This window comes from Anopheles marshallii, chromosome 2 (genome assembly GCF_943734725.1).
Source record: "Anopheles marshallii chromosome 2, idAnoMarsDA_429_01, whole genome shotgun sequence".
NCBI classification, from domain to species: Eukaryota; Metazoa; Arthropoda; class Insecta; order Diptera; family Culicidae; genus Anopheles; species Anopheles marshallii.
The window spans coordinates 52,931,420-52,944,827 of NC_071326.1; the positions used below are offsets into that span (position 1 = coordinate 52,931,420).

The 13,408-nt window shown below is 37.8% G+C and overlaps 2 protein-coding genes across 2 annotated transcripts; one reads left to right on the forward strand and one right to left on the reverse strand.

Annotated features, from left to right (window-relative positions):
• The first annotated feature begins 351 nt into the window (after positions 1-351).
• LOC128718140 (calmodulin) lies at positions 352-1,055 on the forward strand. The gene is made up of 4 exons (XM_053811812.1): positions 352-369; positions 429-459; positions 547-860; positions 954-1,055. The coding sequence occupies exons 1-4, from the start codon at positions 352-354 to the stop codon at positions 1,053-1,055; spliced, it is 465 nt and encodes a 154-aa protein (XP_053667787.1).
• Positions 1,056-3,764: 2,709 nt separating this feature from the next.
• On the reverse strand, positions 3,765-4,545 carry LOC128707089 (uncharacterized). Its single transcript, XM_053802035.1, has 4 exons — positions 4,410-4,545; positions 4,238-4,328; positions 4,017-4,135; positions 3,765-3,916 (listed from the first exon to the last, which is right to left on the reverse strand). Exons 1-4 carry the CDS (start codon positions 4,543-4,545, stop codon positions 3,765-3,767), a joined length of 498 nt encoding a protein of 165 aa, XP_053658010.1.
• Between the last annotated feature and the right edge of the window lie 8,863 nt (positions 4,546-13,408).

The following is a 13,408-nucleotide window of genomic DNA, read 5'->3' on the forward strand; positions in this document are numbered from 1 at the left end:
CTGAATGATGTAAAGCATTCTGTTGGTAATTAATTGTTGGAATCAGCGTTTATCAGCTTAGAATAAATGCAGAATGTGTGAAAAAAATTGTTTAAACATATCAGAAAGTTTTCGTAGTTTCGGATAATATTTGATGCCCAAACGTGTTCATAGATGCGCTGATTAATGTACAGCGTTCGTAGGGAATAAAATCGGACACGAGCTTTTGACAGCGAAGGTGGAGATCATTGTGTGTGAACTACGCTTATGCTTTCGTAGCTAGGCAAAAGCGAAACGACGTAAAGCAACAAGTGATTTGCAAACATTCCAAACGTTATTTTCACATTCCTCATACATCCATCATCTCTGGCAATGGTTCGTTTCGTATCCGTAGATAACTCAACTTAGTGCCTTTAGAACTAATTGATCGTTATTTTGCTTTTTCCCAGGCCCGTTACTTCAAGGAACAAGATATCGATGGTACGTGGACAGTTTTCCTCACTGACAAATGGATGGCATATGCTTATTGCAAAAGATGGAGCTAATTGTTGTATCTATTATTTGCAGAGTTTCGTGAGTGTTTCTACTTGTTCGCGCGCTCGGGTCATATAACGACGCTGGACGAGCTTACAGTGATAATGCGCTCACTGGGACTTTCTCCCACCATACAAGAGTTGACCCAGTATCTGAAGAAGAAAAATGGCCGCATGAGTTTTGCAGATTTCTTAGAAGTTATGCATCAGCATTCGCGCGTAGAAAACCTTCCCGATGAGGTTGTACAGGCATTTAAAGCCGGAGACAAAGCAGGCCGTGGAACAATCCCTGCGCGACAGCTGCGTCATCTACTGCAGAATTGGGGCGAAGGGCTTTCGTATCGTGAGGTAAGTGTTCCCCAGAGGCCCAGTATATGGGCTTATCTTATCTGAACGTTTTTACATTCATTCCCTTTCTGGGACCGTTTTGAATCACCACAGGTGGATAACATTTTTCGCGAGGCAAATGTATCGAGCAACGGCCATGTCCGGTATAGCGATTTCGTACGTGTAGCTTGTGCTCCAGTTCCAGATTATTATTAATTATCTGGCTAGTGTCGTCTTTTCCATCCGTATTTTTCACATTTAATATAGCTATAGCTTTTGTTTTTTTTATTCACGACAGGAATCAATATTTTTATTTATTTTGTTACGCTAAGATGTTCCAAAATATACGTATTTAATTAAGAAGAAGATTAGTACATTTGTTGGAAATGGGATAATAGGTGTTGGATGATTATCAGCAATAGAATACTAGATGACTAGATTTGTTTCTTTCAAATGGATATATCACCTAATTAACGTTACTTTGTGGATAAGGAAACAAGTTTGTGGTGGTGTACAATTGTGCATGACTGAATCATATGTAATTTTATCATCATAATTAATCATGTGCAACAACATACACCTTTTATTTGGAATTATTCAGTTTCGGCTTTTTATTTCTGTTTATCAAACTACCGCGTATGGTCGTGCGTCTGTTCATTTGGTGTTAACATTAAATGATAAAAGATGTATGCTTCTTCGCGATTGCGTATTGTGTTCGATTTTTTCGGTCTTTACAAGAATTAATTTTGTTATTACAACGTTGGTTTCAATAATACAACCTATTAATTGTTCGATTGAAATAATTAATATTAGAGAATAGGTAAAATGAATAAAAGAGAAAGTTTTCTCTTATCATTTGACTAGAGGGGTAAACAAGCAGTGATGACTACTGCTGCTGGTCCGATTGTCAACTAGTATTGACTGTAATTGTATTGATTGAATTGTATAATTGCGGCAGAACGCTACTTATTTGTAAAATTTGTTCAAAGAAGTTCCTACTGTTGTCGTTTCCATATCTAGTACAATTTAGGGCGGCGAATGCCGATCCTATTGCGATGCTTGTCATAAAAATGCTTTTAAAACGCACGGTTTGCATAATGCTGTGGGCAGTATTAGAATACCATCAGTAAGTTGTAGTTTTGGAGCCTTAGATAGCTTTTGCGATGTTTAATTTTCAATACTTGCCTCGGCATACTACAACTTGTTGATGAGGACTGCAGTTTGAAATCTTAATGCAGTAACTGGTCATCGTATTGTAATATTTAATATAGCTTAGCAAGCCTTCGTTAATGTGATAACGTGTAATTCTTGCAAATCTATTTTTAATATTCGCTAAGTCTCTCTATCACAAACTAAATTTTATGTGTTAGTTCTTTTCTCACGCTATTAAAAACTCACACTGCGTGCACAAACTACTTTACACACTTGTTGCTTGAGCGTGCCGAAGTGCGTAGAACTTACTTCATTTTTCAATTGCAAGATGATAAATGCACTCCACCCTTGCGAAATGTATTTCGTGAGAAAATTTATTGGGGTGTTGCATGGTTGCACGTCCCATGTTTGTGATGATGTTGTTACTAATAATCGCAATTTTCCTGTCTTAGGTTGGTAGTGGTGAAAATCATGCATAGCGTTTCGATCTTAATGGCAATCGAGTAGCTGGAACGAAGACTGTTCAAGTTTCGTGATTGCTCGCTAGCAGTAAGTTCAAGAAGAAACGACCGAGCTTATCAGATTCTTAACTCAACATATCGGTAAATTGAGATTGACGCTACTACTGATAACATAGCTTGTTTCGGTCAAGGTTATGCATTATTATCGATATTTGATGCATTTTCTAAAACGGCCCGGGTGTCATGAATTAGAATTCGTGTTACAAATGTTTTTAAAGCTTTGTTGCATTCACATTTTGTTGTTTTAAAGTCCATTTGCTACTACTAGTATTATACCCCTGAATCATTAATTGTTCGTATTCGAACATGGCGAACAAGCCCTCATTTGTTTCCGCTTCAGTGTGGCTTTACTCCATAATAGTATATGAAATACCTTATTCCTCGTGTTTTGCATATTGATGGAAGGCGTAGAAAAATATTTAGAAACTGTTTGCTTCTTGCTATTTTGACTATTGCTAGCTAGTTCTTTTTTTCGTTATGTAGTTTAAGTTGAATTGCATTCCGGCATAGGTAGCATATATGCTGGAAGTTTACGTGTTTGTGAAAAAGGGATTTCGCTAGTGATGTGCTAGGTTCACACTTCTTACTCTTTCGACCGTTTTAAGCAAAATGGAAATACTATTTAAAAAGGCATATTCGTAATGGGGTACTTTTTATTTATTAGATGAATCAGTCACACGGAAGCGAATGAGTTTAGTAGTCTAATCCACAATCGAATCAAATGCCTGAGTTCCATTGTTAGAATAATAACTCTAGTTTGCAGTAAAACCGTGCTATGTGACTGTAAACTTCTAAACAAAGTGCAGAATGTGGAGAGACGAATGTGAGCGTACGTGTTTGTGATTCTTGCAGTGCGTAGTTAGGAAACTGTTTATATGATAGATCAGTCGTTCTGCAGTTACACGAGTTAAATGGTCCAATACAAATTACGCCATACTGCATTGCGGTAAGGAAATAATCTATGAATGTATCATAAAGACACCATATGTGTTTACTAGTATCCCCGAAACCATATTCACCTAGTACAAAAACGAAGAAGAGGGTTTGTACAATATACTACTACTCGATATGATTAATCATCTGAGGGGCGTTGGGATCTCTGTTTCGGTGTTTCTTTTTCTGTTCAGTAGTTAATCTACTTGAGAGGAATATCGCACCCGGATGCAGACATATGATGGGGATAGGTGGGATAGGATAGTGTGCCAAGAGGGTGATTATAGCGTGATATCTAAAATTATGCGATCCACAGTATTCATGGAGTTTTAGTTTTGTGCGCTCTTCTCTTCTTGAATCCTCCCATTTGTTTCAGAAGTTGCGAGTTTTCATCATCATTTTCTGATGCAATTCGATGCTCCCAGAGACGCAATTTACGAGGAATATATAGAAGACCTATAAGTGTTATTGCTAGATGTACATATAGAAAACACAGGAAAGAGAAAAGAAATGAGTGAGAGCCTTTTTTCAATTTTCAAAAGGTAGATAAATGAAAAATCTCTTTACTCACAGTTTAGAACACACGGAAATATGACGTAAAAATTTAACGTAGTTGAGCGGAAGTACAAGGCCTCAGTTATGTAGAGCATCATCGTTATTGCTAATGAGCATCCACCCATACTAACAACTCTTAGGAAAAGTAGAATGAAAGGAAATACGATAAACATTTCGAAATTTTGTTGTAGTGCAATACGATTATAAGTATTGTCCTCGAATATGCGATATACTTACGGTTTGTAGTGTATGTACAATGTGCAGTGAACCAACGCGACTGCCTTCAATATGCAATATATACCCAGTATCCTTGAAATCGTGTAGTCTCCTAAGAAAATTATTGGGAAATTTGAAAATATTAATGTTCCAAACAAATTACACGAAAAGTTATGAATGACGTGCTCATTACCTTCAATAAACTGTGTTTCTGAGTGATCACCCAGAAAACTCCGTCGCTCGATATAACATCGGAAGGCGGTTCCCAAATCCATAAAGGCCACAAATGCAATCCAGCCGCGAAATGCATACAACAATTTCCGCTCCATAGTTTACGAACTTCAATTCCCACAGTGTGTTAATCGAGTTGCACAATTAGTGTTGGTTCATTGGCGAATGCTGGCTTCACTTCCGTCCTACTAACGATTTACTTGCAGGTACTGCCTGTTCTTTACATTCATTCATACGTAGTGTTTACAGCGAGGGTCCTCAGCAGATCTGGTCTTTGATTAAGGATGTGTTGATTGATGGGTTATAATTAAAAGTGCAGTTTTAATTTAGCTGCAAATGGAGCATAAAAACCAACTATCATTAGTATCGTCGATGTCATGTCGATGTCATGTATTAGTAAGTCGATGTCATGGCCAAAGAAAAAAAAGGTCCAGATTAGTTTCGATCCCATAACCTAATGTTCTCTTTCAGATTTCGAACGATCGCTAAGACGATAGATGGTGTGTAGGAGTAATGCGTCTTATAAACACACAATATCATGTCACAGTATCAATGGTGGATAATAATGATTAAGATGTTCTGTTGTTTCATAAATTAACTATCAAACTTCATGCACTGGCATTTCACTATAACATTTGTTAGAATTCATTTTACAAACTTAAATATTGCTAGATTAAAAGATCTATTTGAGATAAAATTACAATGCTTTCGAAATAATATAACCATGTTGGCTTCTGGAAAGCCAAGTAATTTTCACGATTGTATATGTTTCCTGCTAAATAATGCTCGCATGAGTTCATTACATAATAGAATAGTATATAATTTAAAAAATATATAATTTTGCGGTTATGACCCTCCGATCTGTGTTGTCGTTACGGTGTTCATAATGAATAAAAAATTATGGATTAAGGACGGGTGATTTGTCCTCAATCAACAAAAAGCATCTGATTTTAATTGGGATAATTATGATCATATTGGGATAAGGTAATTCGCAAGGAGGAAATGCCTTGTAAAATTTGAAAAATTTGTATAAACTCGACACTTTGTTGATAATACGGCGGCAAATGCCGTCATCATGGAAGAAATAAATAAAATAAATAATAAATTATGATCATACCAAATCCTGGCATACAATGACGATTATCAGCGTCATATGAATGACAAACTCCACTTTTCGCTAATGATTACTGAATAATGGCATGATGAAACAGATGAAAAGAAGAAAAGAACCTGCGACTGAGTGGCACTACGAATGGCCACCTAACTTATCGCCACAACACGTGGTCTGGCTGTGTGATCATGAACATTTGAACTGTAGTTTGTTTTGTTCGGTAAGGTTGGGAATGAATTTTTTTAACATTTTATCTAATACAAGTAGTACTTTTGAGTTGTATCGTTTCGGAAGGCAGATTTCTAGACAAAAAGGAAAATTTGCCGATTTTACAAAGAAATTTATGTCGCTTGTTTCTTTTTTCCCAATTCTTTAATCCAATTAGACCAAAATTTTCTCCCAAAGTCGATTTTCAAGATAAACTGGAGTTATTTTGTTGCTACCGCCCTTGGTGCTACGGCTACTACTTTGATAACTGTTAACAAAAAATTATTATAAGTATATTTTTAAAAAGATTTTGTATTCTAAATTCAATATTTGGTCGAACTCATCATCAATTATCACTCAATCAACAAAATCAAAAGAAAATTTGATGATGAATAAAATATTCTTCTACCAAAAAATTAAAGACGAGGAAACATTTTTTCGTTGGCACGGCCAGGCCGTAGCCCGGTAGTCAGTCCTTGCTACGAGCGATATAATCCGGATGGGGGTTTTTCCTCGGTCCTGCCGTGTGAAGACCGGAGCCGTTACCAATACACCACTGGAGCTCGCCTAAAGACGAAGTCATATTCAGGTTTTTTTTTAAAAGATCTGCAACTCGTTGTGTACACTACTGGTCCAAATTATTAATTTTATTTTTTGCTATTGAACGATAATGTACGGTGTGGCTAATCAGCGCTATCTAGTTTCAGTATGAAAGGATATTGCATGTTTATTTTTGCTTACATTAAATAAAAGCTTGTGTGCAAAATTTCGTGGATATTCTAAGGGCTATTTCTAGCGTTGGGTCTACCTCAATACCTCAATCGGTCAACTAACTCAACTCAGCTCAGAGCGCTCAAAACAGAAAAATAAGTAGCTCAAAACTTAAACGATCGGTCAAACGAGCGCTTGAGCGTGTTGAGCAGTTGAGCGCTTCGAGCTCTTTGGTACTCAACTAAAATTCTTTTAATTTAAATGTATTTTTCGAAAAGCGTTATTTAAAAAAACACGAAAAGAAAGTTTGTTTGGCGTTTAACCCGCTCATTAGGGCGGCCCGGAGACATGATGGTAGCGGCGTCGGTCTTCACACGAATGGACCGGACCAAAACCCCATCCGGGCCAATCCCCCGTAACAAGGACTGACTATCCGGCTACGTGGTAAAATAAGTCGATACGGCCAGGCCGTTCGAACGAAAAAAAAAACCCACTCATTAGAACAAATTTCAAAGCGCTTGTTTGAGTTCGACTCGCTTAACACGCTCAACGAACTCGACGCGCTCAAAGCGCTCAAAACGTTGGAGGCGTTCAAGCGCTTGTTTTACCTTCAAACTACTTCGCGCTCAACGCGAACAATACTACAATACCGCGCGAGCGGTTTACTCGGCTCATTAAAACGAGCTACTTGACCTAACACTAGCTGTTGGATATAGTGATAAACTATAGTTTAACAAGTAGAATTGTTTAATGTTCTCTTCAACTTTGTTATGATTATTTATATTGCTTCTACTGCTTATTTATATGTTTGTTGTTGTATGTGTTTAAGAATGATCATGGCGTTTTTTATAATTCTCACATTCTTAATACTCAAGCTGGATTTAAAGGAGTCGCCTGGTGGTTCGTAATAAACGATTTAGTTGCGATTTGTATTTGTACTTCGAAAACCTGTAGCATGAAAAGGTGCACATTCCAGTACAAGTGAGGATTATGAACAAATTAATAATTGAGTAAATATCGGAAACAGGATGGCAAGGAATTATAAGTACTCAATGGTTTGAATCAGAGATGGGAGACGTCACTCATTTGTAACATAATAATTGTCCACTATACAAATGCAAATTGTGGCGTCTGGCACGCGGTTCCAGTCATTGCACCTGAGTTCCTTGCATCTTAAGTTAACTCAAGATTGAAGTTAATGAGTTAAATCACAAAAGAGTTATAAATACTCTTCTTGAAGGTTTGAATTAATTCACTCTCTCGTAAGATTAACGTCATTTATTCATTCTGAATTAGTGTGTACATCACTAGTACGAATCCTACAATAATTCATAATTTAAATACGAAAACCTTAGGTTGGTTATATTAATACCGTTCCGATGTGTCAGAAAACTTAGGTTAAAATTATAACCCAATATAAAACTAATATTTCGTTAACATTTGGAGGATAATTAACACCGCACTTTTGGCCGAGTACACCCGGGATAAGGTGACCTTTCACGGTTTGGAGAAGCAAATGTCTTCAAACGTTTGTGAATTGTATCTTAGATTAAGCTTCCCCATTAGTTGTAAGCAACACGTTCTTATTGAATAAAAAAAACACCGCACTTTTCATGACATGTGAGTATACTTTGAAAAATGATAAAATTTACGAATCAGATTACGATAGTTTGAGATGGGCAATTTGTTTTGACGGGCAAAGCAATTTGTATTATATTACATTATTGTAGGCTTTAATTAAGTTTATATTTATTAAATTACATTATATTTATGAACAATTACAATTATTTGTTGGCATGTTTGATATCTGTCGGGTTTGCCAAGTGGGAATTATCGATATTCGAAAATTACCCACATGCACATGTCAAATAAGAGAAATACATAAGGAGATACCAGAGAACAATTGATTCCTTAACTCGGTCGTAAAATCGAAAGTGTTTACCTTCCTACCACACATGCATAACTACAACGTTCACCATCAACAGCATGGAATAATGCTAAAACAAGGTTCCCACGCTTTTGGCGTCGATAAATCAGACCGGAAATTTGCCTTGCATGTTAAGGAAGTGATTCATTAGTCTCTAGTAATGGTACTTGCATTGCTGCAGTATATGGTTTTCTACCCTAACACTGTACCAGCTAGTTATGAACAACAGCCAATCGGTGGAATGAGGCAGAGTTATGGAGTGCTACAAAAAAGAATAAAGCACGAAAATTCAGGAGAACCTCGTGCTTCATGCTAGTACCTATTACCTTGAATGCTTTCATGCTTTTTGTTGGACGTTTACCAACAAAACCTGTACTTCTTTCAGTGCATCGGTGAAGTAATCGTATGGTGCATTCTCAATTGTGGGTGTACTTTGCTTCCTGAATAAGTGAGCAAGACGGTATTTTACAATCACATCTTGGAGAAGCAGTTGACATCAATGCGAAGGTAATATGAATATTCAAATGAAATCGGATCCATTTAGTCACCGTACGTGTCAGCGGAACAATGAACGAGCCCTTTTGGACAGTTTCCTCACAGGAGTAAGGTGAGATTCGTATTAAACAAGGTACATATTAAATACTAGCAGTACACTTACATTTTCCTGTTCTTATTTATCATGCACGATGATGAGTAGGAATATTTAGTTTAGTAAGGTATATGATGGTTTGTCTTCCAAATGATATAATTGGATGACTGTACGATATCGTTGATAGCTTCATGTTCGATCAGCAAAATGATCAGCGTTTATTAATAACATAAGTTATGTAAGTTCTCTACTGACATACAACTTACGATTGTAGCATGATCAAAAAACACCCAAATAAATTAACTTAATAGAAATTCTGCATTATATGTCCTTGCGATTTTATTACTCCACGCAAAAAAGGTTCGATTGGAATGATCAACATGAAGGTATTTTTTTTTGCAGAATGAGCTTTCCTGTTCATTCGCATGCGTATTTTTAGTGACGATTACTCTTGACCAGAATACCAGAACAATGTCATAAACATGGTTGTCTGTTTTGCGCGGTTCTGCTTCTTCCATCAATGCTCTTTCCCAGCTCAACTGCCACAACGAGCCAGTTTTTCTTTCTGTATCGCGTAAAGCGAAAGAATGATCATACTAGGACAGCAACGACTAAAAATAACAAAATATAACATTGCTCGGTACGAGTGCGTTACCTTCTTTGCATAAGGTAACTGCACGAACTGCCGGAAATGTTGCTGAAAATTGCCGGCAATGTCATTTGCAAACCGTATCGCTTGTTAACATAATTGGCGCGTACAAACAAATCTGTAGTGTAAAGTAATGGTTGTGCAAATATTGAGTTTCTTTTCTACGTGCATGATGCATGTATGATTTTGGTTCTGCTTTTTTACTTTGCGGACCCTCCTAAATAACTCTAAAATATTTACCTTAATATTTCCGGGTACGTGAATATTGATAATTCCCGGTTTCACTTCAGCTATCTACGTTTCGATCCTGTGAGACGCGTGCGGACCCTTGAGAGTCGATATTCTTCACAAAAATGATGTTCAAGCGCGGTGTTTCACGGCACTGCCCGATGTTGGGGAAATGTACAAAAAAATCACTAATGGTAAACGCACGTTTATGCTACAACGACTAGGATTGCGGGAGACAGTAGCTGACCGCGAAGAAAAACACTGTAATATACACATACGCACATTTTCCCCGTGACTTGAAGTGCAACACACGTCAGCCAGCTACCAACTGCTCAATAATATCGACTGAATGTGTGTGAGAGAATGGTGGAAAAGCTGAGAGAATGGTGGCAAGCTTAACAAAAAACTCTCAGCGTTTGGCGATTGTACCGTGGCTCATCTCACTATAGACCGACTGAGTTTGCTCCACCAACTGCTGAGACCAGCCGGTTGTTTCACCTTTGCTACCGTCAATGATGGGCACGTATAAAAGAGGGTAAATGAATTTTCGTTCTACAAAAAATACACTCAGAACCCTTACTTTACTCAATGTTTGCACAGATTACATTGTAAGTGTTATGTGGGAGCATACTTTAATCCTCATTCGTTTCCATAAGCATCAGTTGCTACTCGTTTTGTAGTATTGCTCTTGTTCACTTGACGAAGAGTTTCTTACACTATCACCATGCCAATTTCCAGACTCATTGGATTGCGGTCGAATTGTTGTTGATAAATTGAATAAAACCAGACACTGAACAATAAGCAACTACGAGATGAAAATGGCTACGAGATTTTTTTTCACTACTGTCCTCTTGATTTGCGGACTACCATTCACAACAAAAAGGTTAAACGTACAGGTCGGACGCAAACGCCAGATTCCAGGACAGTGGACGTTGCAGACTGCGGATTTCGACTGTCTCATTCCCGGAAGCACGAGGCGTTGAAATGCTGACAGTGTTCGGGCATCCTTAACCACCCACGACGAGCCAGTAGTAGTCAGGCATCGCCACATTACGGCAGCCGCACGGATGGAGCGAAGAGCGAGAGAGAGCCAGAGAGATCGGGGAGATTCGCTTATGTCGCAACATACTTTAGGCATGACTGCTGAATCGAGGGTATGGTAACGAAATTTAATGTTTTTCGTCGTACCAACGATACAAGCATAGAGAGCCATACCGGCAAGCGTGGTCGCCGGAGCGAAAAATGTTGAATTATTCAGCATTAGAAAAGGGTATTGGGCAGGCGTACAATGCGAGGTGCAATGGAAATAGTAGGGAGGTGACGAAATGTAAACGAAAAATTTTGCATACAAAAAAAAATGCATACAAAGTGTTAGTAGTTATCCAATATCAGCCAGGAAATTATTTTTATATAACAAAAGCCTCAGTTACTCGTTTGATAATTAGAGAATTTTAGTAAACGCATATTTGTTGGGCATTTATCAAAGACACTGTGAGCGTTCCTCTCTAGTTTATGTACCAAATAAATGTTATGCGACAATCGGAATCGAACGTATCAGCGAGTAAAGTGTGTGTTGTTTGCGTGGCACTTAATGCTTACAGAATTACACACCATCGTATCATAGTTTGATCATAACGATTTAACCATAGATAAAAACGCACACTATAAAGCAAACAGCTGACTGACGACTTGGATGGATACTTCGTATGCAACGGAAAACTCGCTACCACGGAACAACATCAATTCCGAACGGAGAACGCGTGCGCATATTATTATGCTTCCTTCTCACAGAGCACACTAGCTCACAACACATTGTAACAAAAACAGTGTTTCTTAATTGAGAAATGAAAAAAATATGTGTTGGATTTTGTTATAGTTGTTTTTGCTTGAAAAGAAACATTTATTGAATAGATTTAGCACCTAATTCGATTCTGATTTTAGAAAGACAATGAACTTTGTAGTTCAACACTTGACTTGATTGTCGGTCTTGCTATCTGTTTATTTAATTTACCATATCCATTCACATGTATGTTATAACCAGGTTGACCAGACTAGAGATTGAGACTGTGGCGTGCCATCTGGCCACTGTATATCACATTACAAGTATCGTCCTTGATGAACGTCTTAGAAAGCCAGGAAGCGGGCGTCCGCGGTCGACTCGCGCTTCAAGAGTGTATAATGTGAACAAAACAAACTGTGAAACAAAATCTAAAACGAAATCCATTCGACGAAAAACGTTCTTTCCGACACTTAACGCAAGATGCCAATATTTCAATGAAGTTATTGATCAAAGATGACTTAAATTCAAAGTTCAGGGCACGAGTAAAATGCCACTTAATAATGGACTGGGTCAAAGCTCTACAGTTTGAATGATTGATGATTTTGTTGAACGTGTTCAAGAAGATCATCCGTTCGTCGAATTCTCTGATCAGAAACTTTTCATCATCGATCCTGCATGGAATTTGTGCACGGTCCGGTTTATTTCGTCGCAGCTGGAGGATGCTCGAGGATATTCCACAGAAGCGAAGTGAACCACGAAACATTTTGCGATCATGGTTTTCAGAGCAGTTGCTTGTAATAGATGGTAAATGACTCTGGTTTTCATCAAAGTGGCTTAAAGGTGTATACCGATATCACATTGAGCATTTTGCTGAAGGCGGTATTACTTAGGGTCAAAGAGAACTTCGATGAGCACCAGCGACTTCTTTTTCTACTAGGTTGAACGCCGTTTCAGACCTCGGAAAAGAGTCAAAAATGGCTGAAGAATATCATGGCTTTTTGACGATGTTTGGCCTCCTAGCAGCTCAGATTTTGAACCACCTCGATTACTCAGAAGATGCGTATGTTCATCCAAAAGCCTGTGATCGTCGACATCAAAAACCTATATTTTAAAAGTAAGGAACTGAAGCATGGTTTATACATTTAGTAGCTATGCACCGAATTCCCTGGACGTCTGGAGAAATTAATGGAAAACAACGGTGGCCATATCTAATAATGTAGAGTAGAATGGTTGTCCATTAATTAATTTTATGTTTTTTTCCACTTAACCATAAGAAAAAGATCTAATAAACTTCGCATTAGCCACACTCTTATGAGCCACACTGTACTTGTAATCAGGTTTTAGGAAGAAGAGGTTCACCTGAAGTGGCTTTGGATGTCTGGTTGTTTAATTTTTTTACCAATCAAATAGAAGTATGACACGATGTTGGCTCAATGAATAACAGGTTCGATCGTTTTCGGCGATTTCAAAACATGTGGTCGGACTTATCGCCTTTGGGAACGCATACGATGTTTCGTGCATATCTAGACGCGCAATTTGTACATGCTTTACACAACCAGCTATTGAAAAAATCGTGCTTTACGATGTGATATATTTACAGGCAATAATTGGAAGTACAGTCTTTTCCCAAGTTACGCGAATAATGCGTGCCAGAGAAATTCGCGTAACTCGGATTCCCTTTATAATATCGTTTATAGTTAGTATTCAGTGGTCAATTTCTTTTTTCAACGTTACGAAGCACATTAATGACAATTTATTC